The sequence below is a fragment of the Microtus oregoni genome, unplaced genomic scaffold, assembly GCF_018167655.1.
Source record: "Microtus oregoni isolate MIOR12 unplaced genomic scaffold, Mior012 000011F_ref0000422, whole genome shotgun sequence".
Lineage (NCBI taxonomy): Eukaryota > Metazoa > Chordata > Mammalia > Rodentia > Cricetidae > Microtus > Microtus oregoni.
In genome coordinates this window covers 40232242-40259120 of record NW_024543070.1, presented here as the reverse complement: position 1 = coordinate 40259120, position 26879 = coordinate 40232242, and the positions used below count along the sequence as shown (strand labels likewise).

At 46.9% G+C, this 26879-nt stretch overlaps 1 protein-coding gene across 2 annotated transcripts in view; it reads left to right on the top strand.

Moving 5' to 3' along the window:
• Positions 1–26879, top strand: part of Lama3 (laminin subunit alpha 3) — a 218522-nt gene that overhangs the window by 85081 nt on the left and 106562 nt on the right. For both annotated transcript variants that reach the window (XM_041659963.1, XM_041659962.1), the window contains exons 14-25: positions 952–998; positions 2410–2509; positions 3133–3185; positions 4523–4628; positions 5901–6000; positions 8250–8406; positions 11911–12043; positions 14676–14818; positions 16860–16957; positions 17462–17615; positions 22029–22189; positions 25890–25998. In XM_041659963.1, coding sequence (XP_041515897.1) covers positions 952–998; positions 2410–2509; positions 3133–3185; positions 4523–4628; positions 5901–6000; positions 8250–8406; positions 11911–12043; positions 14676–14818; positions 16860–16957; positions 17462–17615; positions 22029–22189; positions 25890–25998 — 1361 coding nt within the window. The remainder of the gene's footprint in view (positions 1–951; positions 999–2409; positions 2510–3132; positions 3186–4522; positions 4629–5900; positions 6001–8249; positions 8407–11910; positions 12044–14675; positions 14819–16859; positions 16958–17461; positions 17616–22028; positions 22190–25889; positions 25999–26879) is intronic.

Genomic DNA, 26879 nt, shown 5'->3' with positions numbered 1-26879 from the left:
GGGAGCATCGTCCCCTGAGAGCAGCCATGGTGAAGGGCAGCCAGTCCCACCACCTGAGGCCTCAGCAGGTCCCAGGTGGGTGAGAGACAGACAGATACACCATGCAGAGAGAGAGATTGGGTATATAGTTTATTTACTGGGTTATGAAGGGGAAGGGGAAAGGGGGAGCTGGGGATGGGGGAGGGGGAGGAAGGCAGCAGCCACTTCTTCAGGAGAGGGGAGAGAGAGAGAGAGAGAGAGAGAGAGAGAGAGAGAGAGAGAGAGAGAGAGAGAAAGGAGCGCTAGCAGGCTGGAGGAGATCAGCTTTCCTGGCAGAAGGGGAGGTTTGGGAGTGGGCGGGGTTTGTCTCTTAAAGGGACAGGGTACCCATGAGACAGGAGAGGCCAATACACCATAACAATGGGGAGAGGGGTAACGGGGTAATAATAATCAGTTCTCTCTCGGTTACAAAATGAAGTTAGAAATCCTGTAACTTCTTTTGATGGACATTTTATTTTTAATTTTAAAAAGAGGTGCAATATCACCCTCTTCTGGATAATTCTAGAGATGCTGAAAATCTCAGTCTTTCCTAACCGCCTGCTAGGAAGGAATCTTTGTAGGGAAGTGGGGGAGGAGCTTGGAGGAGCTGGGTGAGGGAGAGATTATAATCAAAATATTGCATGCAATTTTCAAAAACAAGTTAAAATATATCTTAAAAACGAAGTATAGGAAACATTAAAGAAAGGAAGGGAGTTGTGTTCCCTGGCAGGGCAGAGTGACCCTGCAGGAGTCACTACAGACAACTATAGAGACCCTGGCTGTGCCTCAGTGAAAGTCACATCAAGTTTTGCCGCTTCCACAATAAAAACTTAAATGTAGGTGCACTTTTAAAAAGGCAAAATTAAGGTTTTCTTGAAGTATAGTGTCAAAACCATCAGCCAGCCACGTGTATCATTTCTGAATCATATACAGGGCCCGGCAGTATTTGTGACCCAGCTGGGACCGTTGACTCCAACTTGGTAAGTACGGGCATCTACGTGAAAGGTCAAGACTAACCACGTGGAAAATTCCTGGAATTAATATAAGACACAGATCCACATTGCCTAAAGAGATCATGGCTCTTTTTCAAGATGCATATGTAGTTCATGAGGTTTTTGTTTGTTTATTTGGTTTTGGTTTTTTTTTTTCTTCAAGGCAGGGTTTCTGTGTAGCTTTGGAGCCTGTCCTAGAACTAACTCTTGTAGACCAGGCTGACCTTGAACTTATAGAGATCTGTCTGCCCATGAGGTACTTTTTTAAACAAAAGAATAAGGTTTACTTAGATTTTGTATCCTAGAGTCCAAGAGTTAGCTCTTCTGGAGGTTTCTGTGAGGGTGCCATCAGGAAGAGCACCCAGACTCAATCACTGGCCAAGAACTTGTGACGTAAAGCTGTCCATCCCGCAAACTATCACGTAGTCTCTCTTTTATTCTAAGCACGTGCTGTGGTACTGTGAACGGTTTCCTAAGATCCTGGGACTTCCCTGCCTTTGTGGCCTCACAACTATGGACCACAAGGGACGCAAGGGCTGCTGCTGCTCCTGCTGTGTCTTTGCTGGCGCTGAAGCCACTCTCACAAGAGCGGTCATAGCATCCGTCTTCCTGTGAGACGCCCCTAGAGCGCAGCAGCGTGTTTGTGTGTGCGCGCACATGCGTGCGTATGTGTGCATGTTAGGTATATGTACTGGTTAGAGGGCAACCTCAGATGTCGGTCCTCAGGGATCATCCACCGCCTTCTTTGAGGCAGGCCTCTCACCGGCTTATAGTTCACCAAGCAAGCTAGACTGCTGGCCAGTGGGTTCCAAGATGTTTGGCTTTCTAAATGTGGGTTCTGGGGATCAAACTTGGGCCCTCACACCTACAAGAAAAACATTTTAGTGACTGAGCCTTGTTCTCAGATATAACAATGTTTTAGACAAGAGAGATCTTCAGATTTTCCCTTCTCTGTGTTTTCTGACTGCTTTTAACCACATTTGTTGGTTACTCGTGTAAAATGCCAAGTGTGCACTGAAAAAGTCCAGAGGCTGGAGAGATGACCCCGAGTTAAGAACATTTACTGCTCTTACAAAGGGGATTCTTCAGTTCCCATCACCACGTGGTGACTTACAGCCATCATTAGCTCCAGTTTCACGAGGTGCCTACTCCTGGCCTCCTTGGGCACCAGGCACACAGTGCACATATCTACATGCAGGTAAAGCACTCCAATGTATCAAATAAAAACAAACCTTTCTTTAAGCTCAGAAGACTAAAGCAACCTTGTGCTTTTGTCACTCCCTTGACTTATCTTTCAAAGTCCAAATTGATTTTGGTGACAAAGCTTTGCTCAAGAACACATATTTGAAACAGGTCTTGGTTTCAAGATGCCAAATGTCAGTTTGATCTTCATTTCAAGGGTTATTGCCAGTGCAAGCTTCATGTTGCAAGTCCTACGTGTAGTGTCTGCAAGCCATTATATTGGAATCTGGCCAAAGAAAATCCCAGCGGATGCTCAGGTCAGCTGTCTCATATTCCACCCCATCCTGCCATGCCATTGCCTCTTTATTTCTGCCTTCTTTTGCCCATGTTGACAAAAGAGCATTTTGTTAAACTGATTTGTTCAACATGTTGACTATGCTTTAGTGCTCACCTCTGTTCAGAGCATAACTGACATTTTCAGACAGAGATTTGCTATTCTATTTGAGTTTTGTCATTGTGAAGGCAGCCATTTGATAAATGCCTGTGACCTCTTTGTTTTTATAAACCACTCTTTCTGGTTTAATTTTACACACATTGCATATTCCTACTGAACCTTTATTTTGTACAATTTATTAAAGCCAGGATACCAAGATTAAAACGCATAATAAAAGGTCTAAGTGAAATGACTATTTTAGGGTAGAGTGTGTTTTTATGTAGGCGTGTCAATAATGACCTTGACATTGGGAACCTTTATAAACTCTTTGTGCTGGAGTAACCAGAAGCAATACTGTTTTAGACTCCAGCACAGCAGGTTGGATGCTTCTTAGGTCCACAGGGAAGTCCAAGCCCCTGAGTTGTATTGTAGGCACGTGGCATCCCTAGAGTCAGGGAACTGTTCCTGTAAGATCCCCAGCTCATAGACACTCTCTTACCTTCACAGAATGTCAGTGCCACGAGGCAGGGACCGTGAGTGGAATCGGAGAGTGTGGGCAGGTAACGTGGCCAGTTTGTCATGAGATGTCTGTAGGATACTGCTGAGATTGACTGTGGGATTCCTGGAGGATGATGCTGTGATTGGCTGTGGGATTCCTGGTGGAGGATGCCGAGGTTGACTGTGGGATTCCTGGAGGAGGATGCTGAGGTTGACTGTGGGATTCCTGGTGGAGGATGCCGAGGTTGACTGTGGGATTCCTGGAGGATGCTGCTGTGGTTGGCTGTGGGATTCCTGAAGGAGGATGCTGTGGTTGACTGTGGGATTCCTGGAGGAGGATGCTGTGGTTGACTGTGAGATTCTTGGAGGATGATGCTGTGGTTGACTGTGAGATTCCTGGAGGATGCTGAGGTTGGCTGTGGGATTCCTGGTGGAGGATGCCGAGGTTGACTGTGGGATTCCTGGAGGATGATGCTGTGGTTGGCTGTGGGATTCCTGAAGGAGGATGCTGTGGTTGACTGTGGGATTCCTGGAGGAGGATGCCAAGTTGACTGTGGGATTCCTGGAGGAGGATGCTGAGGTTGACTGTGGGGTTCCTGGAGGCGGATTCTGAGGTTGACTGTGGGATTCCTGGAGGAGGAGGATGCTGAGGTTGACTGTGGGATTCCTGGAGGAGGATGCTGAGGTTGACTGTGGGATTTCTGGAGGAGGATGCTGAGGTTGACTGTGGGATTCCTGGAGGAGGAGGATGCTGAGGTTGACTGTGGGATTCCTGGAGGAGGATGCTGAGGTTGACTGTGGGATTCCTGGAGGAGGATGCTGAGGTTGACTGTGGGATTTCTGGAGGAGGATGCTGCTGAGGTTGACTGTGGGATTTCTGGAGGAGGATGCTGCTGAGGTTGACTGTGGGATTCCTGGAGGAGGAGGATGCTGAGGTTGACTGTGGGGTTCCTGGAGGAGGATTCTGAGGTTGACTGTGGGATTCCTGGAGGAGGATGCCGAGGTTGACTGTGGGATTTCTGGAGGATGCTGCTGAGGTTGGCTGTGGGATTCCTGGAGGAGGATGCTGAGGTTGACTGTGGGATTTCTGGAGGAGGATGCTGAGGTTGACTGTGGGATTCCTGGAGGAGGATGCTGAGGTTGACTGTGGGGTTCCTGGAGGAGGAGGATGCTGAGGTTGACTGTGGGATTTCTGGAGGATGCTGTGGTTGACTGTGGGATTCCTTGCTGTGAGATATCTGGAGGAGGGTACCAGTCCCTCACCAGTCATACTGGCCCTGGGCATACTTTTCCAGTCCTGGCTACATTGCTTCCTATTGTATGCTGAGGCAGTTTCCTAACCTGAAGGTTAGTAAGTCCTACACACCAAATGCTGCCACCTGGCTCGTTTGTTCTGCAGGAAGATGGTGACTGCAGCTGCAAAGCTCATGTCACTGGTGATGCCTGTGACACCTGCGAAGATGGATATTTTGCTTTGAAGAAGAGCAATTACTTTGGTTGTCAAGGTAAATATGTACTGCAGGGTACGAGCAAGGCTGAGTGCAGAGGACAAATGCCTGACCGCACCTGACTTCAGGGATGGTACCAGGCATTCTGTCTTGAGAATTTGAGCAAATATTCAGTTGATACTTGCAGTGAGCCTCAAACAGTGCGATTCCCACTTCTCTGTTATCAAAACATTGTAGGTTCAATTCTAAAATACCCACATGGGATAGAGGGCACATGCTAATATTAACTGACACCAAGAGCTAGTCACCTTGAGACTATGTTTCATATTATCTAAAAACCAGATACTTAGTTATAGGGTATTAAATAATAAAATTTTAGAAGTGGCTGACCTTGCAAGGTTGCTCCCAACTTCCACACATGGACTTTATTACAAACTGGCTCTTGTAGACCAGGCTGGCCTCGAACTCACAGAGATCTGCCTGCCTCTGCCTCCCCAGTGCTGGAATTAAAGGCGTGCGCCACCACCACCTGACAGTGCTGCTCCTTTACGTGTGTGTTCATGTTCCTGGATGTGTGTGCCTCTGTGTATGGAGGCCTGAGGTCCATGTTAGCCATCCCCTAGTTATCTCCACCTTACTTTTTAAGAGAGGGTCTCTACCACACCTGGCGCTTGCTAGCCTGGCTAACCCTGATCCCAGGGATCCTCCTGTCTCTGGACCCTCAGCACCGCCACTCTTTCCATGTCTGTGTGGGAAGCACTTGACTGACTGATCTCTCTTCCTTTCCACATCTGTGTGGGAAGCACTTCACTGACTGATCTCTCTTCCTTTCCACGTCTGTGTGGGAAGCACTTCACTGACTGATCCCTCTTCCCCTCCACATCTGTGTGAGAAGCACTTCACTGACTGATCTTTCTTCCTTTCCACAACTGTGTGGGAAGCACTTCACTGACTGATCCCTCTTCCCCTCCACATCTGTGTGAGAAGCACTTCACTGACTGATCCCTCTTCCCCTCCACATCTGTGTGAGAAGCACTTCACTGACTAATCCCCTTCCCAGGCTACTTAACCATGTGTAGTCCTGGGCTCATCTTCCATGGGACAACAGCACACCCACCTGCTGGCCTATAGTCACACATATTGAAATTAAAGATAGGCCTTTGAGGGGGCAGGCCATTTTTGTTTGGGACATGCCTGCCTGATGTAAGGTAAGGCAGATGAAGAAAGCAGCCATCTCAGGGCTGAGAACATCAGAGCTGTCTTCACGGGGAGGGAAACTTCTGGCAGGGACAGAGTTTGGTAGTAACCCAGCTGTTCCTTGACTTGCAGGGTGCCAGTGTGACATTGGTGGATCGCTCACCACCATGTGCAGTGGGTCCTCAGGAGAATGCCAGTGTCGAGAGCATGTCGTGGGGAGAAAGTGCCAGCGGTGAGTTTGGGGAGTTTCTTCAAACACTCACATTGCTGGGGCCAGCGCACACTCCTGGGGTAGAGGGGCGAGGACCAATCCCAAGGAGGCCGAAGACGCTGTGGATATAACTAGAGCCTGGACATGTGACCGTGAGCTAATTAGAACAGGAGTTCAGGATGCCCATCACAACCAGTTCTACGGCATAAGCCATGAAGTCCATGCATCCCCAAGTCCAGGCTTGAGGTGAACAGTGTGCACCGTGCCCGCAGGAGGCTGAAACCTCTACAAGTCACAGCATGGAGGCTACAGACACAAAGGGCCCGGTTTCTGGACCCCTGACATCAATCAGTTCCTGTCTCCCTTGAGTAGAGAGTGAAGTCTGGAGATTAGAACAAGGCGGTGGGGAAAGACATGAAACAGGAAGAACGGGGAAGGAGGGCTAAAGTCAAAACCAAGAGGGACAAGGACCCAGAGGTGGGGAGCGTATGCAGATGAGTCTCTGGGTGTGATAATCCTACTGTAAGATCTTCCTCAGTGGAAGTTGGAGAAATTGAAATCTAAACTCTTTGACTCTCAGTCATATGCCTGAACAACAAGAAAGGCAAGGTTTTCAAAACCTCAGGCTCCTGTCTGCCTGCTTCCTTAGCAGTTGCGGGGACCGTCTCTCGCCACCTGGCACTCGTACATGCAGAAGACAGGAGAAAATACTACAGCCCAAGGGTTACTGCCCACAGATAAGATCATTGCCTCTCACATGAGAGCACATGGGATTTAGAATACAGTCTTTGATATGACAGTAAATGAAAACTACACTAAAGTCTGATAAGCCAGCGATGTGTGTGACAGAATGGTGCTGCCCAGATGGGCAAACCTCGTGTCCTTCCTCAGTACTAAATCTTCAAAACATTAGCTCATTCATGTATCTGAGCTTGTTTGGATTTCCCTATAAGTTTAGAAGCATTCACTGTGTTTTCTAACTAATTTTTGTGATCATAAATATATATTTATTTTAGATATTTCAATAAACTCATAAAAATCAAAAGGCAAAGAAAAGTCTTCAGTACACCTCTCTAAGATAACCTTGTAAAAATATTTCTGGTATAATTTTGTTTAGGATTAAAATTAAGCATTTTTCATGCACATTTTAAAATTGAATTTTTGAATTGGACATATATATTTCTTATATCGTTAAGAAATATTAATCAAAATATTAATGCTTACAGAATATTTTATAATTTATTTAGCTTATAATTTTGGCTCTGTCACATTGCTGGCATGCTGTCACTGACTCAGCGTGTTGCCTTCATTCTTTAGAATGGACTCCTGGATGAGTTACCAAGACACTGAGACAAACACTCCTGCTGGGCTCTTGTAAATCTTCTGAGAGGTTGCAAGCTTGCCTCTTAGTGCGCACAGTATGGGATGGCTTTTCTTCCCATTGACTGACGGACCTTTATGTCTTCAAATCCACTAATTGTTATGAGCTTCTCACCCTTCTTACCAGACCGACTTGTGTATCGGTTTGAAGAACTCGAGTCGTCTCAGTGTGGCGGTCACATGGGATGTTCCCGAGCTGCCTTTGTGACTGCCACAGCTGGACTTGTCAAAGGAAGCCACCCATTGGCCTACAGATGGCTCAGAGGGGGAAGGGGCCTGTTGCTAACCCAGCCACCCAAGTTCAATCCTCAGGACCCACACAGTGGAAGGAGAGACCCAACCCCAGCAAGCTGCCCTTTGACCTCCAAAAGTGCTTATCTATGCACACGGCACATACACACACGCTTATGTGTGCACACTCTCACACACACACAAGCACACAAAAAACACTTAAGACTATAATAAAATTTGTATATATTTAATATATAAAATATTATATTATGATGCTTACAACATGCCCGGCACATAGTTACTGATGCTGCAAATGCATGACTACAACTGGGATAAGTGCTGAGTGAGGAAATGCTAAGTCAGAGATTTGCTCTGTTAATTGTGGCCACCATTAGAGCACAGCAGAGGTATGGGGAGGAGCTCATGACTTGTGCTAAATGACTTCAATTTAGTGCTCGGAATGAGCAGGTATTGGGTGTACTCTGTGCCAATGTTTCCCTGAATAAGAGAATCCTTTGGCATGAGAGGGGAAGCCTTCCTCTGGTCTCGTTTAATGGCTTAGTCAGCTGGCAGTGTTCCTTCGGCCATGTCTGTTAGGAACAAACATCAGATCTCCGACAAACCTAACTTATGTTCACACTTACTTGTGACTTACAAAGGCCTGAAAATAACCACTACTTCCCGGATTTGCACCACATGAAGCACGAAGCTGAAGATGGCGCTGGACCTAATGGAAGAGACCTGCGCTTTGGATTTGATCCCCTGGTATTCCCTGAGTTTAGCTGGAGAGGATATGCCATGATGACCTCGGCACAGGTATATAGCCAGAGGGCCACAACTCACTGCAGGGGACCCGTATAAACACCCTCAACACACCACACCACACCCCCCCACTCCCCCCACCCTACCCCCCACAGCCCCCTCACCCATCTCACCCCCACCCCAACCCAACCAACCCCCACCCTGGCCTAAAGCTACACTGCCTCTGAGACCTAGTCCAGGATTCATTTTCTCCAGAGCACTGGCCAGGGTCAGCTTGAAGGGGTAAGCTTGGGATTTAAGATAGGGAAAGATTTTAACTCATAAGAATGTACTTGGATTTCACAGTTCATTGGTACTTTTAATTTGGCCGCTAAATCAGAAAAATGAAGGAATTAAAGGAAGTATTTGTCTCTGGAGGCTTTTTTATAGGTAGAAGGAAAATTTTTAAGTGGTGTTAGACTATATTAAAACATAGAGGCCATTTTTCTTAATGCCATTTTGGAAAATAAAAATGAGTTGACTTGATGATGTCTAAAAAAGCCAGCAGCCTCCTCATCCTCCTCCATCTGACAGACATGCTGCGAGGCTCAGGCTGGTCCAGGCTCTCGGTCCCCTGCTTCAGCCTCCTAGATGCCCTAATCCCAGCTGTCCTGTCCTGTCCTGTCCCGTTGTGGTGTGTGTGTGTGTGTGTGTGTGTGTGTGTGTGTGTGTGTGTGTATTCTTGGCCTTGTTGCTTGGGGCGGTGCTTTGCAAACTCTGGAGTTACTCATGAGTGGAGATGGTAAACAACGCATCTTGCCGGTGCTCAGCTGTTCTTTTCTTCCTCTTTCACTCTTCTCTGCTGCACCCATCTTTCTTGCCTTCATGGTGGAGTAAGGGGTGTGTACGGTATTTGGTTACCTGGAGGACTTATGCGATATTTGCAGCTAAACACGTAGAGTCATTGAGTAGTTCTTAGCTTCAGAACTTCTCTTCAAGGCTGATCTCCTCAAGCTACTTTGAGGCAGATAAAACCCTAATAAGAGACAGGATTGATAGCCATGGTCACCCAATGTTTGTCCTTGCCGGGTCAGGACCAGTTCACAGAGAACCTGGGCCAGCCCATAGCTCTCCTGTAGCCTCCATTGGCCGTAACAATGTTTTCCTGGTCAAATCTCCCCAACTAAAGCTGGCTCTACCAAACAGGACTGTAAGACACCCCACATTTACCCCTTTCTTCCCATACACACCAAATTCGATTTCTTTCTTTTTGTGACAGGGTCTCCCAATGTAGCCCTGGTTAACCTGGAACTCACCATGAAGAACAGACTGACCATTAACTTCTAGAGCTCCCCCTGCCTCTGCCTCCTAAGTGCTCGGGTTAAAGCCAAGCACCAGCACACAAGGGTTTTTAAAAAGATTTAATCTAGTTTAAATTCTGAGTCCACTGCTGTAGGAAGCTGTGCACACGTGCGAGGGCAGTCCCTGCAGGGTGCAGAGGAGGGTGTGGGAGCCTCTGCATCTGGAGCTTCAGGAGGTTGTAAGCTCAGGATCAGCTGCAGAGAACCAAACTACATTCTCCACAAACTCCTAACTGCGTCCGTCCCCAGCTCTACTTCTTTAGTGGACATCTTCATTATTCATAGAATTATGGTGGAGTCCATCAAGGAGGTGACTGACACCGCCTGGTCTAGGTGTTCCACAGGTGTTTGAAGCTTCACAGAATATTTGGTTGACCCAAAGCAATGCAGTTCTAACAGTGTTCTTCATGAGGAAGTCTTTGGGTCAGAGGCCCCGTGGTCCCTGTATAATCACTTTCCTTACTCTTTTAATATACCCTTTCACACTTATTGCACTTACCAATTGGTGTTGGGTCTGGGGTCAACCAATGATGGGGGACAAACCACCAGAGTCTATTAAACCAGAAGCAAGCTTTATTCCAGAAAAAAAAAATCACCACGGGTCACACAAAGCTTCTTAGATGTAGCTGTGATCATAGCCAGAGATCCGGCTTCTGTAGTTGTGGCAGTGGGGGGCTGGTTCTGGCCTCCTCCACACCTTTGAACCAGGTGTGGTTCAAAGAGCTTTTACAACCCTGAGGTCAGGCTTAACGTCACAGAACATTTTAAGTTTTACGACTTTTAGTTATAGAATGTTAGGGTTAACTTAGGATGTTTGCCAAAGCCTTGGTTGACACAGCCGCTTTTCACCGTCCCTGAAAGAATGCGAGGCAGAAAGTAGAGTAACCTAGGGACACAGTTAAAGATTAGGGAATACAAGCAGAGGGTCCCATAGAGGCAGTAGTTAGAAGCTAAGCTTTGTCTGTAGTACCTGCCTAGCTCGGAAGCTGGGAGGCAGAAGACAACTCTTGAAATTTTACTTCTTTCAGGGCTTTTTTTTCTTCCAAATGTGTTTGGGCTTGCAACTTTATATTTCTATATTCCTGGACCGTACCCTTTATTTTTATATTCTTTTCCTGGACTTTTCATTAGTATCAAAACTGAAAAAATGAGTTCAATCAAACTCGTCGGGCTGGAGGGAATTTCCACGTGGCACCGTCCGCAGCTTCTGCGGTGGAGCTGGTGATCGTCTGGAAGTCAGCCTTTGCTGTCTCCTGTGTCTCACTCAATACACGTCCTCTCCAGTGAAAGCTGCCTAACTGGGAAAGGGGTGAGAAGAACTATGGTGTAGGAACTCCCACACTTTGTGAACTTCCCTTGGGCCACAGCTGGATCTGGACATGTAGTTTGTGTTCCTAGCAAAAGTAACTTATTCTTTGCACTGGAGGGATGACTCAGCAGTTTAGAGCACGCGATGGCTCATAAGCACCCCTAACTCCAGTTCTAAGGGATCCAATACCCTCTTTTAGCCTCAATGCACATCATATATGCAGGCAAAATGTTTATGTATGTTATATATAGTATATAAATTTGAATAAATGATAATTTACTTGTGTTATTAACTCAAGCTCTGGGGTCACACAAGCCCTCTCCTCCTGTTCAAAAGATAACACTGTTTATTGGTGAAAACTAGAGATACAACTTTCCAAGGCAAACAGGCACATTTACCAACATCTGGGTTCTTATCACAGATGTGTTTGAGGTCCCCCACCATTCCTGTCTGCAGCCATTTAGATGTGAACTTCTTCATGTAAAGTGGGGCTTGGGGGCCTCGCTAGAGCCGTGGTGTGAAATGGCACACTTTCCTCTGCTTTTGAGTTTTCCCAGCCAGTGGTGCTTGCTCCTGTCACTGCAACCCTCTGATACTAGTCCATCTAACACTCTGTTCTGTCTGCCTGTGCGCGCGCGCGCACACACACACACACACACACACACACACACACACGGGAACCCTAGTTGTTGAGAGAGTGTGTTCTTCTGCAGCTGGAAGTGTAAGTGCCTTGGTGTTCTTGTCAGGCCTGCCTGTTTCTACCTGTTACTTGATGTTTACTGAGTGTGTGTGCATGCGCATTTGTGTGGGTGTGCCTTACAAATCTAAATGAAGTCAGTGGTTGGCTGGCATTTCTTGGCAGCCACTTTTCTCATCTACACTTCATGACTTTGGGGGGTTACTTTTCAGAATGAAGTAAGGATAAGGCTGACTGCGAGGAAGTCAAATCTCTCCTTGTTCCACATTATTCTGAGATACGTCAACCCTGGGACTGAAGGAGTGTCTGGCCGTATCACTGTTTATCCATCCCAGGCGAAGTCGGGTAGGTATAATGTGAAGCCTTGTTACTTGTTTCCCTCTTTAGAGACAGAGTCCCACAACCAGTCCAGAGTGACTCTTCCTCCCAGTGCTGGAGGGATGCACAATTGAGTCTCTAAACTGGCTTCACCTCTTTTCAGTTGAGAAAGGATCAAAATAGCATTCCTTTGGTTTTCACAAAGCCCATCATCCCTAGAAGACATTAAGCCCATGGCAAAATCTGATTGGCCGGCTCACTTGCATCCTTCCTTACCATCTGATTGGCCAGTCATTTGGCATGCTTTTCTTCACCATCTGATTGGCTGGCTCGCTTGCATCCTTCCTCACCATATGATTGGTCGGCTCTCTTGCATCCTTCCTTATCATCTTATTGGTCACTTCTTTTGCATGCTTTTCCTTACTATTTGATTGGTTGGCTCTCTTGCATCACATCCTTCCACACCATCTGATTGGATGGCTCTCTTGCATGCTGTTACCATTGCTTTCTCTTCACTTTGTGCTTCTTTTACTTTTGCTGTTAAATTATCACCATCATTTTAAAAATCAGCATAGCGATGTTCAAATGTTGGCTATCCTTCATCCCCAGGGGTCATGGATCCCTTTAGTGGTAAAAACAGATCTGTGTAGCACACTTATGGGGAAGTGGGTGCCGCCTTTTAGGGAAGGGTATTATTTAGGAGCTGTTGGCCTATTGCTCTTAATTCTCTCATGGTTTCAAGCAAGGAGAAATAGAGGAGGGTTGGAATTTTAAAATGAAGGTCAGAAAATAGGAAGTTCAAGGAAGGCCCAAGGACCTTTGAACTTCCTTCAACCGTGAGGACTTCCTGAGCAGAAGAGGGTACCACTCACAGCAGTCGGGGGCAGGGCCTATAACACATGGAGTTAGAGCGTCAACCAATCCCAGAAATGGACTCAAGAAATCACTTGTAATCCCAGAAGGACTCAGAACAGTGCTAATGGAAGCCTGACTCAGCACTGAGATGTTACATAACCTTATTTCACATCCATGGCAGAGTGGGAAGTGAGAGGAGGAATTGGGTCAAGCATTTGGGGCTGGAGGCTAAGCAGCTCACAGCCACTAGAGAGCTCTAGCGGGCTCTCCTTAAGGCGAGGAGCCTCGTGCCCTACACAAGGAGCCTGTGGACTAAAGAAAGCAAGCCGCCCAAGTGCATAACTAGTCTTTGTAGACAGAGGCTGTAGACTCTAAGTTTGTCCCCACAGACTCCTCTGTTCATTTCTGGATGGTGTCAGGGGTCTGCCTTCTGTCCACACACCCCTCTGCTCCTGGGTGTCACAAGCAGTGTGCCCTCTGTCTGTCCACACAGACCCCCCTGTGCCCGGGTGGCCTCAGTTGTCTGCCCTCTGTCTGTCCATACAACTAGAATACAGTTTGGCTTGTTCCCTGCTCTCTGAGACAGTCTCCTCTAAGTCTGAATTAGGAACCTGGTTTCATATTCCTAAGGTTGTCTATGCCTCCTCTCTCGTCCCTACTACCACTGTCTGCTCTTTCATATCATTCTGTAGTCTGATCCCTGACTCTCCCTCCTCATGTCCCCAGGGAGCTTGGCCATGCTTGCTGTGTTCACTACATTGCCTGCAACCAGCCCTAGGCCTGAAACAGTGGACCTTTGTAAATGTCTATAGAAGGAGAGCTATGCAGAGATCTGGTGCAAACATGTCCTCTCCAGAAGACCTCAGACTTGGGGCCAGGTGCAGAAGACCTCAGACTCACTAAGGGGCCAGGTGCAGAAGACCTCAGACTCACTAAGGGGCCAGGTGCAGAAGACCCCTCAGACTCACTCAGGGGCCAGGTGCAGAAGACCTCAGACTCACTAAGGGGCCAGGTGCAGAAGACCCATCAGACTCAGGGACCAGGTGCAGAAGACCCATTAGACTCACTCAGGGGCCAGGTGCAGAAGACCTCAGACTCAGGGACCAGGTGCAGAAGACCTCAGACTCACTAAGGGGCCAGGTGCAGAAGACCCATCAGACTCACTAAGGGGCCAGGTGCAGAAGACCCATTAGACTCACTCAGGGGCCAGGTGCAGAAGACCTCAGACTCAGGGACCAGGTGCAGAAGACCCCTCAGACTCACTCAGAGGCCAGGTGCAGAAGACCTCAGACTCACTCAGAGGCCAGGTGCAGAAGACCTCAGACTCAGGGACCAGGTGCAGAAGACCCCTCAGACTCATTCAGGGGCAGAAGAAATGCATGCTACATCCTGGAAACAAGTAAATAGAGAGCTGGGATATTTCCTAATTGGAAAGTGAAAGTATACTCATGAATAAAAATAAAAAATGACAATCTCCTACAGACAAAAAAGAAAGAAATAAAAAACCATATTACATATTGAATACACACATCTGGAAGGTACATTCCTAAAGATAGATCTTAGCCAGATGTGGTAGTTTGCCTCGGTCATCCGGCACTTGAGGGGAAAAGGCAGGGGGGTAACCAGCTGAGATCAGTGTGTTCTGTCATGAGTTCCAGGTCCGGTGACCTGGCTACGTGGCTGAGTCTGTGTCAAGTGTATACACATAGATATTAGTATATGAATGTATTTAATACACCTGAAAACTCGACACCTTAATAGATACCACTGCTAACACCTTCAACTGCTGTTTGTCTCCTGATAGGCGCTTCTCAAAGCAAAGAGATGAACTTTCCCCCAAATAAGGAGCCAGCCTTTGTCACTGTCCCCGGAGATGGCTCTGCAGACCCATTCTCCATCACCCCAGGGACATGGATCGCTTGCATCCAGGTGGAAGGAGTCCTCCTGGTAAGCTGGATCTGAGTGTCCAGGTCCGTGGACTGTCCTCTCCCTGAGATAGTCTCGCTCATTCCTGTGACCCATGGTAAGACGTCAGAATCACATGCATTTCCCTTCTACTGCAAAGGGAACTGGCTTTTTCCCTTAGGGGACATGACAGAGAAATGTTATGTCCCTTCCTTCAGTCAATTACTCTTGGACAAAAATAATCTATATGTCTCTATATAAATGAACTATAACTCAAAATTAGAACAAATGCAAAGCTCTTATAAAGACATGACCCTACCTTTCTAATTTTGTTTGATATTTCTGTTATGAAGCAAAAAGGCACCAAAGATGCACACACCCAAACATGCAGAATAATCAGGAGAATCTAATTAATGAGGAGGATAAATAGCAGTGAGATTTAGGGATGTGTGAAGGGAAGGGAGAGGCTCCAGGAGCCAGGGGCCCTCCCCCAACCCCTCTACCCCCAAACCCCCCTTCTTCCTGCCTTTCCCTCACCTAGTCAGGAATCCTAAAGCTGGTCTGGCAAACGGCTCCTCATCCAAGGAAAGCCAGAGGAGCCACAAGGGGCTTCTCTGAGGCCCTGCTCTTTGTCCACACCTCAGGTTTGTTATAACTTGTAGCAAGGCCAGAGATAAAGTCGTTAGCACACATTTAATATCATGTGCTTGAAGCAGGAACCATAAAGCTGTCCTTTTGGAACATCAGGAAGTCTTAAGCTGGTCACTCAGCTCTGAAGCTGCCTCCATTGCTTCTCCTGAGTGACAGAGATAGAACTTAACCTTGGGTGTCTTTTCCAAAGACAAACAATGTGAAGTTATATAACATCCGTTGGCCCTCGTGCCTTCTTGGCAAAGAAATTTCATGTCTGGAGAGATAAGTGAGTCAGAAAGGATATTTTCAGATATTAGAAGTAAGGAAGAGGAAGTTCCTTTGCTACCAGTACGGGTGTGAAGCTGGACGGGTGGAAAGATTGTCATAACCCCCTACCTAGGCCTGGGAGATGCGGAACAACCTTGTGCTGATGTTCCCAGCGTGACTCTGTCCTCACTGGGCACTTGCTATTTCTGCTTACTGGTCTTCAGGACGATAGCAGCTATGGGCCTGCTCAGGGAAATGACATCTAGAACAGTGAAAACCTACCCTGTAATAAAGCCACCGAGTCCCCTGACCACCAATCTGCTTTTTCCCGTACCTGAGAAAAGAAAATGCCTTAAGGACCACATGGGAATCTCCCTCTAGAGGCGAATCCCCCATCTCCTCCCTTCTGCATATATGTAGTGGGGCCACAGATCCTGAGATCGCTGGGACACTGCAAGGCACCTGTGTCTGAGAGCCTGGAGCACCGCTCTTTCCTGAATGCTTAGCTGCATTTGCATAACTTAATCTGGCATGGTTGGTGGGATAGCTGCTCTTTCATTTGCTAGGACAGGCAGGAAGGTTGTCTGAGATACCAACATCACAAAAACCCTTTCCCTACCACTATGCTCTGTAGGCAGGGTTGGAGCTGAAGGCCACATCACTGGTCAGTAGATGGCGCTCTGTAGTGAGGAGGGCAGCCAGCGGCTCAGCAGAGCATCTTTTTTAATGATTTATTTCTATTTCATGTACATTGGTTTACCTGCGTGAGGGCATTGGATCCCTTGGAACAGAGAGTTGTGAGTTGCCATGTGGGTGGTGGGAATTGAACCGGGGTCCTCTGGAAGAGCAACCAGTGTTCTTAACCTCTGAGCCATCTCTCCAGCCCCTCAGCAGAGCATCTTAATAATTTAGTTCAATGTCTTTGATCACTAGGAGAAGGGGATTTATTATAAACAACCGGAAGATAAAGTAACATTTCCTGTGGATCTAGAAATCCCAAATATACACTCTGCAGCCCTGACCTCTAGTGTGCGAAGAATTGTGGGTTCTGGAGGGCCAGGGTGAAGAACGAAAGAGTTGATCTGAAGTTGAAGTTCACCATTGACTTCCCTGGGACTTTATTCTCTTAGCATACACATTTGTCATTTCATTACCAACTCTGCCTGTGGTCTTCACTGGCTAGGATTACCTGGTGCTGCTTCCCCGCGACTACTATGAAGCTCTCGCCCTGCAAGTGCCAGTCACGGAACCATGCGCCCACACAGGATCGCCCCAGGACAAGTTAGTATGGAGTGGGGGTGGGGTGCAGCCTCAATGCCACCAGACTCCTCTGAATTAGCCACGAATACAAGGCTCATGATGGTGGCCTCACAATCGCAGCGGTTATGGGTTATGGTACAGCCCCGCTGGTAGGTTCATTGTGAATTGTTGCTCTGAGCCTTACTTGAGTAAGAATCTGAAAGCATGTCGCATGCCACAGCTGGATGAAGAGCGCCGCCACCGCCGCCGCCTTGTGCGTGTGGAACGCTGCAGCTCGCAAAGTCACCTCAGAGTCATTCATCGGACGAGGGCAAGAGCTCAAAGAAGGGCGGGTTCTTGGACCTTGGTTCCGTCCCCTCCTGTGTGGGAAACTTGCTGGTCCATGCCTTCCATGTCCACTCGCTAAGACTTTGTTGAGGAAGTGATGCAAGGACGCCGAGGTGACTTGCATCACTGCAGCCTTGTAGCTCTGTAGGTTTCCGTATCGTGTTCATGTGGTAACGATTGTATTTGTTCTCGTTGAAGTTGTTTGCTTTACCAGCATTTACCAGTGACCCGATTCTCCTGCACCCTGGCTTGTGAGGCCACACACTTCCTGCTTGATGGGGAGCCAAGACCTGTGGCAGTGAGGCAGCCCACTCCCGCACACCCAGCCATGGTGGACCTCAGTGGGAGAGAGGTGGGGCATCCTTCCACTTCCTGTCAAAGCTGGTGCGACCTCTGCATTTGTGTCTGCTGAATGCTTAGTTAGCTACGGTTGCTTCCCAAATCCCTGAGAGCCAGAAGGGTTTCTCAGAGGTGTTGATGAACAGGAGGTGAGGGCTCTGATTTGAACTGGGGCAGACACGCCCTCCACACGGAGCTGTGTTGAGGGGTTTTTTTTTTTAGCACCTTCTAGAAATAGCAACAACCATAGACGATCTCAGGGTCATTTGGTTACCTGCTCCACCTGACTCACAGTGAAGTCGACAATCTTACAGGCCTCCAGTAGCCGGGTTGATTTACCTTTAAAAGGATACAACGGGTCCCCTCTGCTCAACCCCATAGGCCTAGCCATTTGTAGCAGCTGAATTTGTGGAACTTGGAATCTGAAACTGCCCCTCCCCCACCCCCCCCAGGCATCTGTCCTGTGGCTGGGAGGACAGGTTAGTACAGGCCAGGGCTTTGTGTCTCTTCCTGGAGTTCTTGGAGTGACACAGGCAAACCTGGTAACAAACATACTGGTAACAGATTGTATAGTATACCAGCAGTGAGAACACACATCTCAGCACCTCAAAATGAAGATGCTGAACAACAGCCTGCTCCCCTCCATTCTCATTCTTTTGTTAACATTGTCTCTTCTGAATTTTTGAGAGAACACTTCTTTTGGGGTAAAGTGTATGAAATTAAAATATCTGTGGCCTTAATTATTCCTAAATATTTAGGTGCACACATTTTATAAACTATGTCCTTACATTTTAAAGGCAACAGCTAAAGATACTAAGGTTACTTCTTTGGCTCCTCATTTTATTTTATTAGATTTTTAATTTATAAAAATATAGTTAGTGTAATAAGAAAACATAATTAGCTACAATGAAAAACCGAATATTCTCTCTACTCCATTCTAAAATTAGCTTAACCACATTCCTTTCTTCCATACTGCATGTACACATGTGCACTCACTTGTACATATATTTAACATGTGAGAATGAACATATATGTATATATGTTTTGATAATAGGGAAGTCCAGCTGAGGGGTACCAGCCCCTTGGGAATATATAAACTTATATTAGTTAAGCTTAAGTATATCTAAGCTGTCTCTCAGCTACCTCAAGGTCTCAACAATCACCCATGTTTGGGGACAACATGGATCATAGACTATTTTTATCATAGACTATTTTTGTCACTGCAAGAAGGCTGTTGTGATGAAACTCAGATCTGTGGCATTAGAAGCAGTATTGTAGCTATTCTAGCTCCTTTCTTATACAAGAGTTATTATTGCTAGACTCACTGGCCTTGTATATAAAACCAAGGAATTTTTATTTAAGCTTTAATCTCATCCCAGGGTTATTTACCTATATTAATTACTTTGCTTCTTAGTGTGACCAAATACTCGACACAAAGCAGCCTAAGTAAGAAAGGATTTATTCTGGGTTTTGGTTTGGGGTGTAGTCCGCTAAAGTAAGGAAAACTTGGGCAGCATGAGTGTCTGTTGGCTATGGCCGAGATGGGAAAGAGAGTAAGGTCATGTGGAAACCTCGAGGCCTGCCCTCCAGAAATTTACCTCCTCTGGCTAGGCCCCAGTGTGTACAGATTCCACAACTTTCCAAAACGGTGTCACCAGTGGGCATGGCTCATAGAGGGATGTCGGTATACATCTAAATAGTAACAATTCTTATTCTGTATGTGCAAGTATCAGAAAACCAGAAAAATCCAAAATGGGAGCCATTTCTGGCCCCCAGACTGGGTAAGGAAGTCTCATGTGCTGCCATGTTGCATGATGTCTCTGTGGAAGCCTCCTGATTAAATTGCCTGCATCTGCAGAAATTTTTGCTCGCCGGGCCAGAGAGATGGTTCATAAAGCACTTGCTGTTTAAACACGAGGATCTGAGCTCAGATCTCAGCAGCCACATAAAGGCAGATGTGGAAGCACACATCTGCCATCCTGGTCCTCCTGAGGTGATATAGGACATATACACGTGGAGACACACACACACACACACACACACACACACACACACATTGTCAAGGATCAGCCTCGACAAAACCACCTCTTGCCAGGATAGGGGCATGGGAATTTAGAAATATAAGTATAGAATACAGAGATGTGTGAAAAATGACAGATCAGAAACCATAGAATAGTACCAGGAGGGCATTCCAGTAGTTACTGAAATTGCCCCATAGCTTGTATACAGTCAATCGCTTTAACACTCGGAGACATCAAATCATTAGCATTCTGTTGTTTAGGCCCTAGACCGTGAATGCTGAAGGCAGCCACTCCCCAGGTGACCTCTTTGTTACAAAAGAAGGAACAGAAATACATTTTCATATCCTGACCATCTGTAGAGATGGCAAGGACCCACTTGAATGAGCTACTTTAATGTTAAAAGAACCAAGCAATCACACCCTGAGTTGGGATGTAAAACTACCTTGCCAGTCATTTAGAGGAACTCCAACTCTGACTGGCAGACAAGGTGGAATTAGGCTCACATTTTTGGGCCTCCACACCTCTCTGACTAACTCAGTTCCACATCTTACATGTTTCTATGCTACTTTCTGAGAGAATTTGCCACACTTGAAACTTATACTGTACCTGTATAGTTATCTAATTATCTGATCAAAGCCCGAGAGCAGAACTCACCTGTCTTATAATCTATTGGATGCTCACTAGCTGGTCACAGTAGGCCTTCAGTAACACTTGATGGCCAAAATATTGAAATTCCCATCTGACATCAGGATGGTAGTTTATCCTTCTTGGCTTGGCGTAGGTGGAAGGTTTGATAACCTACCCTCCACGTCTTTACCCTTCACTTGAACCAGGAAAGGGAAGCTCTGTGCTGCAGAGTCTGGCCCTGGGCCCTTTCAAGTCCTCTTCAGACAAATAGCCCGACAGCGACATCACCTTTCCATTTCACCCAAGTCCATCTGCGTTACTATCAGATGTAAACAGATACCAGTCTGTGGTACTCACAGTGGGTTGGCAGTAGGAGCTTAGAGGCATGATATGATGGAAGTCACATCTTGTCACTGGCCCACGCGTGCTGTGCGGTGAGCTGAGACAGATAGCTTTCATTTGAAGATGCCTGAGGAGAGAAGCTGGCAGGCCAAGGCTGGACTCTCCTATGTGACAGAGTCAGAACTGAGTGACCAGTGCACATTTGCTCTTTGGTCAATAAAGGTGTAAAAATAAACGGCACACCAGGAAACGTGGTTGAGCAAAAGGAACAAATCTTAACAAAGACAACCCAATCACAACTGCTAGTCTCGGCGGCCACAGCAGCGACCTGCCTCCGCCACCTGTCGCCAGTGCCTTTCCACCGCCAGCTGTGCAGCTTGTGTGCCCCTTAAAAGCACCCAGGAGGCACAGCTTGCTCTCCCTCTCTTGCCTCTTCCTTTCTCTCCTGTTTCTCTTCTTCCTCCTGTCTGTCTGCCTCTCTCAAGTCCCCACTCTGACATGGTCTTTTGTCGCCCCACCCTCTAAACCTCTTGTGCTAACTCTGTTGTGCATGGTCTGTTTCCCTAGTGGCATACCTTGGCAGGACCCACCAAAGGTGCCCACTATCTTTTTATTTCTCCTTTCAGTATCCACCAATGTTTCTGTAGTGCTTGTTGTATGTCACATAGAGCTTCAACGTTCTCCATCCATTCATCCAACCTCAACTCTGTTGAGGGAGGACTGATGCCACTGTCCCTATTTTGTAGGGGCATACAGACATAAGTTCTAGGTTGCACAGCCAGTGTCAGCCTGATTTTGGACCACAAGCTTCTGCCTCATGATTGACAAAGAGAAAATCACATTTTCTCCAGCAAGGGCCAGAGAGTAAACATTTTCAGCTTTGTGGGTCATTGCAGCCTGAGAAAACCCTGGTTTCTGACTCATAACCAGTTTTCTTAAAAATAAAAAGGGGGAAACGTGTATGCCACCATAGAAAATGGTTTGAAAGAAAAGAAGCCAAGTGTCCTCGTTCCTGCCAAAGGGAGGACTTGTGTGCTGCTTTTACATGGTTTTTATTTGGCTAATCTGATATTTCTCTCTTGAGGTAGCATTTAAGAGGCAGGTCTCCATTCTCAGTGTTGGGGATGTTTGTTTGTTGTTAGGAAACAAGCAGCTGAGCCATCCCCGAGAACAGAAGTCCTTAGACACAGAATCCTCAGAGTTAGAAAACAGAAATACACGATACTCTTGGAAGTTCCAGACAAGTGATTATGCAATGTTTCTCTGAGCTCAGAATTTTAACAGGGCGTCTGTTTCCCCCACAACCTCTCTGGAGGATCACGAGTTTACTATGTAGACATGACCAGACTCTGGGACATCCTCTCTGCTTTTGCCATTGTAAAAACATATCCAATACAACGCACATTGGATGACTGTCGACTTGACCTCTCTGGCAGGTGGAACTGCACCTGCGCTTGCGGGTCCCGCAGATTGGCCACTATGTGATCATGCTGGAGTATGTCACGGAGGTGGACCAACTTTCTGTGGTGGATGTCAGCCTGAAGAGCCCAGGGTCTGCCTTGGCAGGCCAGGTGAACGTCTACAGCTGCCAGCACAGGTAATAAGGCCCCGCCCTGGAATTCCTCCAGCAGGGAAGTCTGCTGGGACTTCGGTGATAGCCAACTGGAGTTGCTTCCTTTTGAGGCAACCTTTGAAAACTAGGAGGAAACTAGTTCTAGGGAATAACATTATCCCCAGATGGATTGGGACATCTCCATGGGCAGCTCTGTGAAATAATGGGAAAGGTGCCCATCTCCCTTCACAGCCCACCTTCAGAATCTGCCATCATTAGTGGTTGATGACTGCTGAGTGCAAACGGAATGAGGAAGGACTCTCAAGTTTACCCTAATGAAATGTTTGCCCAAGAGTGTTAATGGACAGAGCCGGGCGGTGGTGGCGCACGCCTTTAATCCCAGCACTTGGGAGGCAGAGGCTGGCGGATCTCTGTGAGTTCGAGACCAGCCTGGTCTACAAGAGCTAGTTCCAGGACAGGCTCCAAAACCACAGAGAAACCCTGTCTCGAAAAAAAAAAGAAAAAAAAAGAGTGTTAATGGACAAGGGCTTGCTAAAAGTGATTTTCTTTGAATAATGTTTCACGAACATTCCTTAATTAAAGCACAGAGGGCATTTGCCGATGAGGCTAAAAGTGTGATTAAATGACACCCGAAGTTGTACTCCCTTGACACACTCGTGGAGAGCTGCAGTGAGCTCACCCGAAGTTCTAGTCCCTTGACACATTCGTGGAGAGCTGCAGCGAGCTCACCCGAAGTTCTAGTTCCTTGACACACTCGTGGAGAGCTGCAGTGAGCTCACCCGAAGTTCTAGTCCCTGGACACACTCGTGGAGAGCTTCAGTGAGCTAACCCCAAGTTCTAGTCCCTGGACACACTCGTGGAGAGCTGCAGTGAGCTCACCTGAAGTTCTAGTCCCTGGACACACTAGCAGCAGTGAGCTCACCTGAAGTTCTAGTCTCTTGGCACACTAGCAGCAGTGAGCTCACCTGAAGTTCTACTCCCTGGACACACTAGCAGCAGTGAGCTCACCTGAAGTTCTAGTCTCTTGGCACACTAGCAGCAGTGAGCTCACCCGAAGTTCTACTCCCTGGACACACTAGCAGCAGTGAGCTCACCTGAAGTTCTAGTCCCTGGACACACTAGCAGCAGTGAGCACACCAGCTCTTGGTCAGGGCCTTCAACGTTTTGTTGGCCTTTGTTCAAGTTTTATGGCAAACCTGAGATAATTGAAGTAGCTGCCCATCTTCCAGGATGTGAAATGAAAAGAATGGATGAAAAGAGCAGCTTAACATAGGCATTTTTGTGAGGCCTGAGAAAATGACTGTTGAATTAATGTTATGCTCTTAGTGATCCTAAATAAATCCTGAGGGCTCTCAGGATCCTTTATGGAGATCCCATAAAGGAAGAATCATACTTGGATATGTGTGTGGTATTGAGGCTCAGACCCAGCACCATCCACATGGCAGACAAGTACTTCCCCACCAAACCCATCTCCTCAGTTCTGTAGGTGGGCTGTAAGGGCATGGGATGGGCCTGAAGCAGTTTCTCAGAACTGCCTCTCACTATCTAAATATATGAGTTTCACACGCAGTTGGCATCATACACTGCAATGTGTACTCCCCGATGGGTAGGACCTCGCGTGCCAGAGTCCTGGGTGTACTGGCCACAAGGCTTCTTCAGCTTCTCTATCTGAGCCCAGCTTCCAGGTGAGCTTTTAGACTCCTCCCATCTTTCAGAGCACAGGCTTGATTCCTTTCACAGAATCTAAAAGATGGAGGACTATCCATAGTTACTCCAGTGACTCTCCAGTTAACCTCCCAACTCCAAGATCATCTATGCCCAAGTTGGTGGAGTATATGTTTTGGAAAGAGAAGGTCTTGCTATGCAACCCAGGGAGGCCTTGAATCCATGATCCTCCTGCCTCAGTGTCCTGGGTGCTGGGATAGTCATGTGCCATCATACCTGCCCTGACAGGCAGGTTTACAAAGCCAAAGAAAGGAAGGGTCCTTGCAGGATTCCATTCAGGTTTTTTTTTTTTTTTTTTTTTTTTTTTTTTTTTTTTTTTGGTTTTTCGAGACAGGGTTTCTCTGTGATTTTGTCCATTCAGGTTTTCTGATGAGGAAGGCTGTATGACGCCGTACATGTTTCGGCACATAAGAGCATCTAAGTGTGCTTAGCAAACCCGTTCTTAGAATAGCACAGCGTCATAGTAGACTAGAGATTGCCTGCTTCATACTTAACCCAGGAGAGTCGCATTGGACATTTTTACTGGGCCAAAATATTTCCTTTTTTTTTTAATGTTTCAGAGGTCACAGGGGTCAAGTAAAGGCTAACGGCCTGCAAGGGTGCGAGTTTAAAATGACAGGCCTGTTCAGCGTTGCAGTCTCCTGCTGAGGTTTGAACTTTCCCCTGCATGTCTCAAGTGATTTCTAACCACTCTGTTAGACAGAACATCTCAGCAGAAAAGCGACGAGAGCCTCACTTTCCAGAGTGATGCAGCGATAAATCACGTGTTCTCCCCGCAGTGCGGCGACCCGTAATGATAAACCACGGCCGTCTATTTCTTAGTGAGACTTTTCAGGGGTGATGATAAAACTAAATGCAAGGCAATCAATGTATTTAGCTCCCATGATGGCACTCGAGTCCGAAAGAGCCGCTTCAGTTGCACTTCCGCACCGGCTGTAGGTTTCTGCGCTTGTGCCCAACTTCTGCTAGAGTCTGCATGTTTTATCTCCTTTTAGTCATTTCTGAAGCATCCTTGACCAAATTATTTCAGGTGTTTCTTAGGGGTGGCCATATTGTTTTACCCTATTCTTAGCTCCAGATTTATGTGTTCAAAGGGAAATGGCCTTAGATATGCTTCCTAGTAGTCTCATCAGAGCCAGATTTCATGATGTAAAACCGTAACTTTTAAAAAAGGGTCTCAAAATGTCTCTCACCCATATGGAGAGGAAGGGTGGGGAGCAGCGGAAGACGTGCAAAGGGACTAGGGAAGAAAACTGGCAGCCCTGAACACCATCTGACGTGCCCTTCCCTGTGTTGGTAGAGCTAGCCATGCTTACTGCTGGGTAACTTGAGTTATGAGTAGTCCAAACAATATTGGCAAATTTCCCAAAGCTCGGCCATCCCTGCCCAGGGTCCCTTCTCCTGATGACTAGCCATGCCTTCTGTCACCCAGGAGGAAATGGGCAGCAGAGGCCGCAGGCCTGGGAGGTACAGCATTGCCTGAAGTAGAAAGTCTCTTGTCCGCAGAGATGGTGGTCAGAATCTAAGTCTCTTTGTGCTGCTAGCGCAGAATAGCATAGACCTGGGATTTTATAAATAGAAGAGGTTTGCGTCTCACTGTTGGGAAGCTGGGAGTCAGCATCTGCCGGGAGGCTCTTGTGCTGAGTCATTCTGCCATAGGAGCTGGAAGGGCCAGAGTGTACGAGGGCATGAGGGTCTGTTTACATAACGGCTCATCCCTGTGACAGCTCAGCCCCCTCACGCGGTAGCAGCAATCCGCCCACAGAGCTGAGGCTCTGTTCCCTGGCCACCTTTGAAAGGTCACAGTGGCAATTGCATTTCAAAATGAATTTTGGGTGATTCAAACTATAGTAGACTGCATCCCTCTTCGACTCGTCATGCGGGAAAATTGCCCCTGGTTCACTTAGTTACAAGCAGATTAAGTGGAAGATCATGAGGTGCACAGCAAGGGAGCCAGTTGCCGGCTGCCAGGCTAAAACAGCTCTGTTCCCCTTTGCAGCACTCTTTGCAGGAGCATGGTGATTGACAGTCGGAGTCGTACGGCTGTGTACCAGCTCTTGGCAGATGCAGACATTCGGCTCAAGGTGCACACGGCCAAGTTCCTCCTGGTACGCCTTCATCTAGCCCACGAACTCTACAAGTCTTCTGCTCTTGTCTGCATTTCTTAAAAGCTTATTAAAATGTGGGCTGCAATTTCATCTTATCTGTAAATTCAACATTTGACAGTTAACTATTTTTCTCCTCTTGAGTCTTCCTCATGTCACCTCAGAAAGTCAGTCATCAAACTTGAATGCTTCCCACACAAAAAAATCACATTTCATTAATTTTTATCATTAATATAAGTGAAAAATCTTTAATCATTACATTTCTACTCTATTATTATTATGTCCTGGTACAGAAATGACACGGGTTATCATTTAATTTCTGTTCCATTTTACCATTCTGTGTAGTTTCTTGGAACGGTCCATCAGCTGTTTAAGTTTTATAACTGCTTATACAGTAGTACCCTATATTTCAGCTAGGTGGATATACACCTTAAAATTTAAATGCCAGCTGGGACAGATTAAATGGCATTCATGCCCACCCATGTGATGGGGGAGCTGTGACCAACAGTAGCATCTCCCTGAAAAAGGAATTGTAAGATTTACAGGAACTGTCTCAGAGAATTTGAGATTACCTAAGTGTGAAACAGCTTCCTGTTACTGCTGGCAGCAAGCATGCATCACACCCAGGAAATGCCAGGGGGAATGTGCTTTAAATATTTGTGCCTAGCCTAGCAGGAGTAAGTAAAAACTTGGAATTTAAGGGCTAGTTTGGAATCAGACTTTAAAAATTATTATTATGAAATGGTGCTTTTCCTTCTGTGAGTCCAACTGTCTCCTCTTCGGAAATTGTCCCGGGACTGCCTCAGCCTTTTAAGTATGGATTTGTCCTCTGAAAAGTGGCCTGAGGTCACTGAAGATCAGGGTGACTAGCATGAATGTTCCAT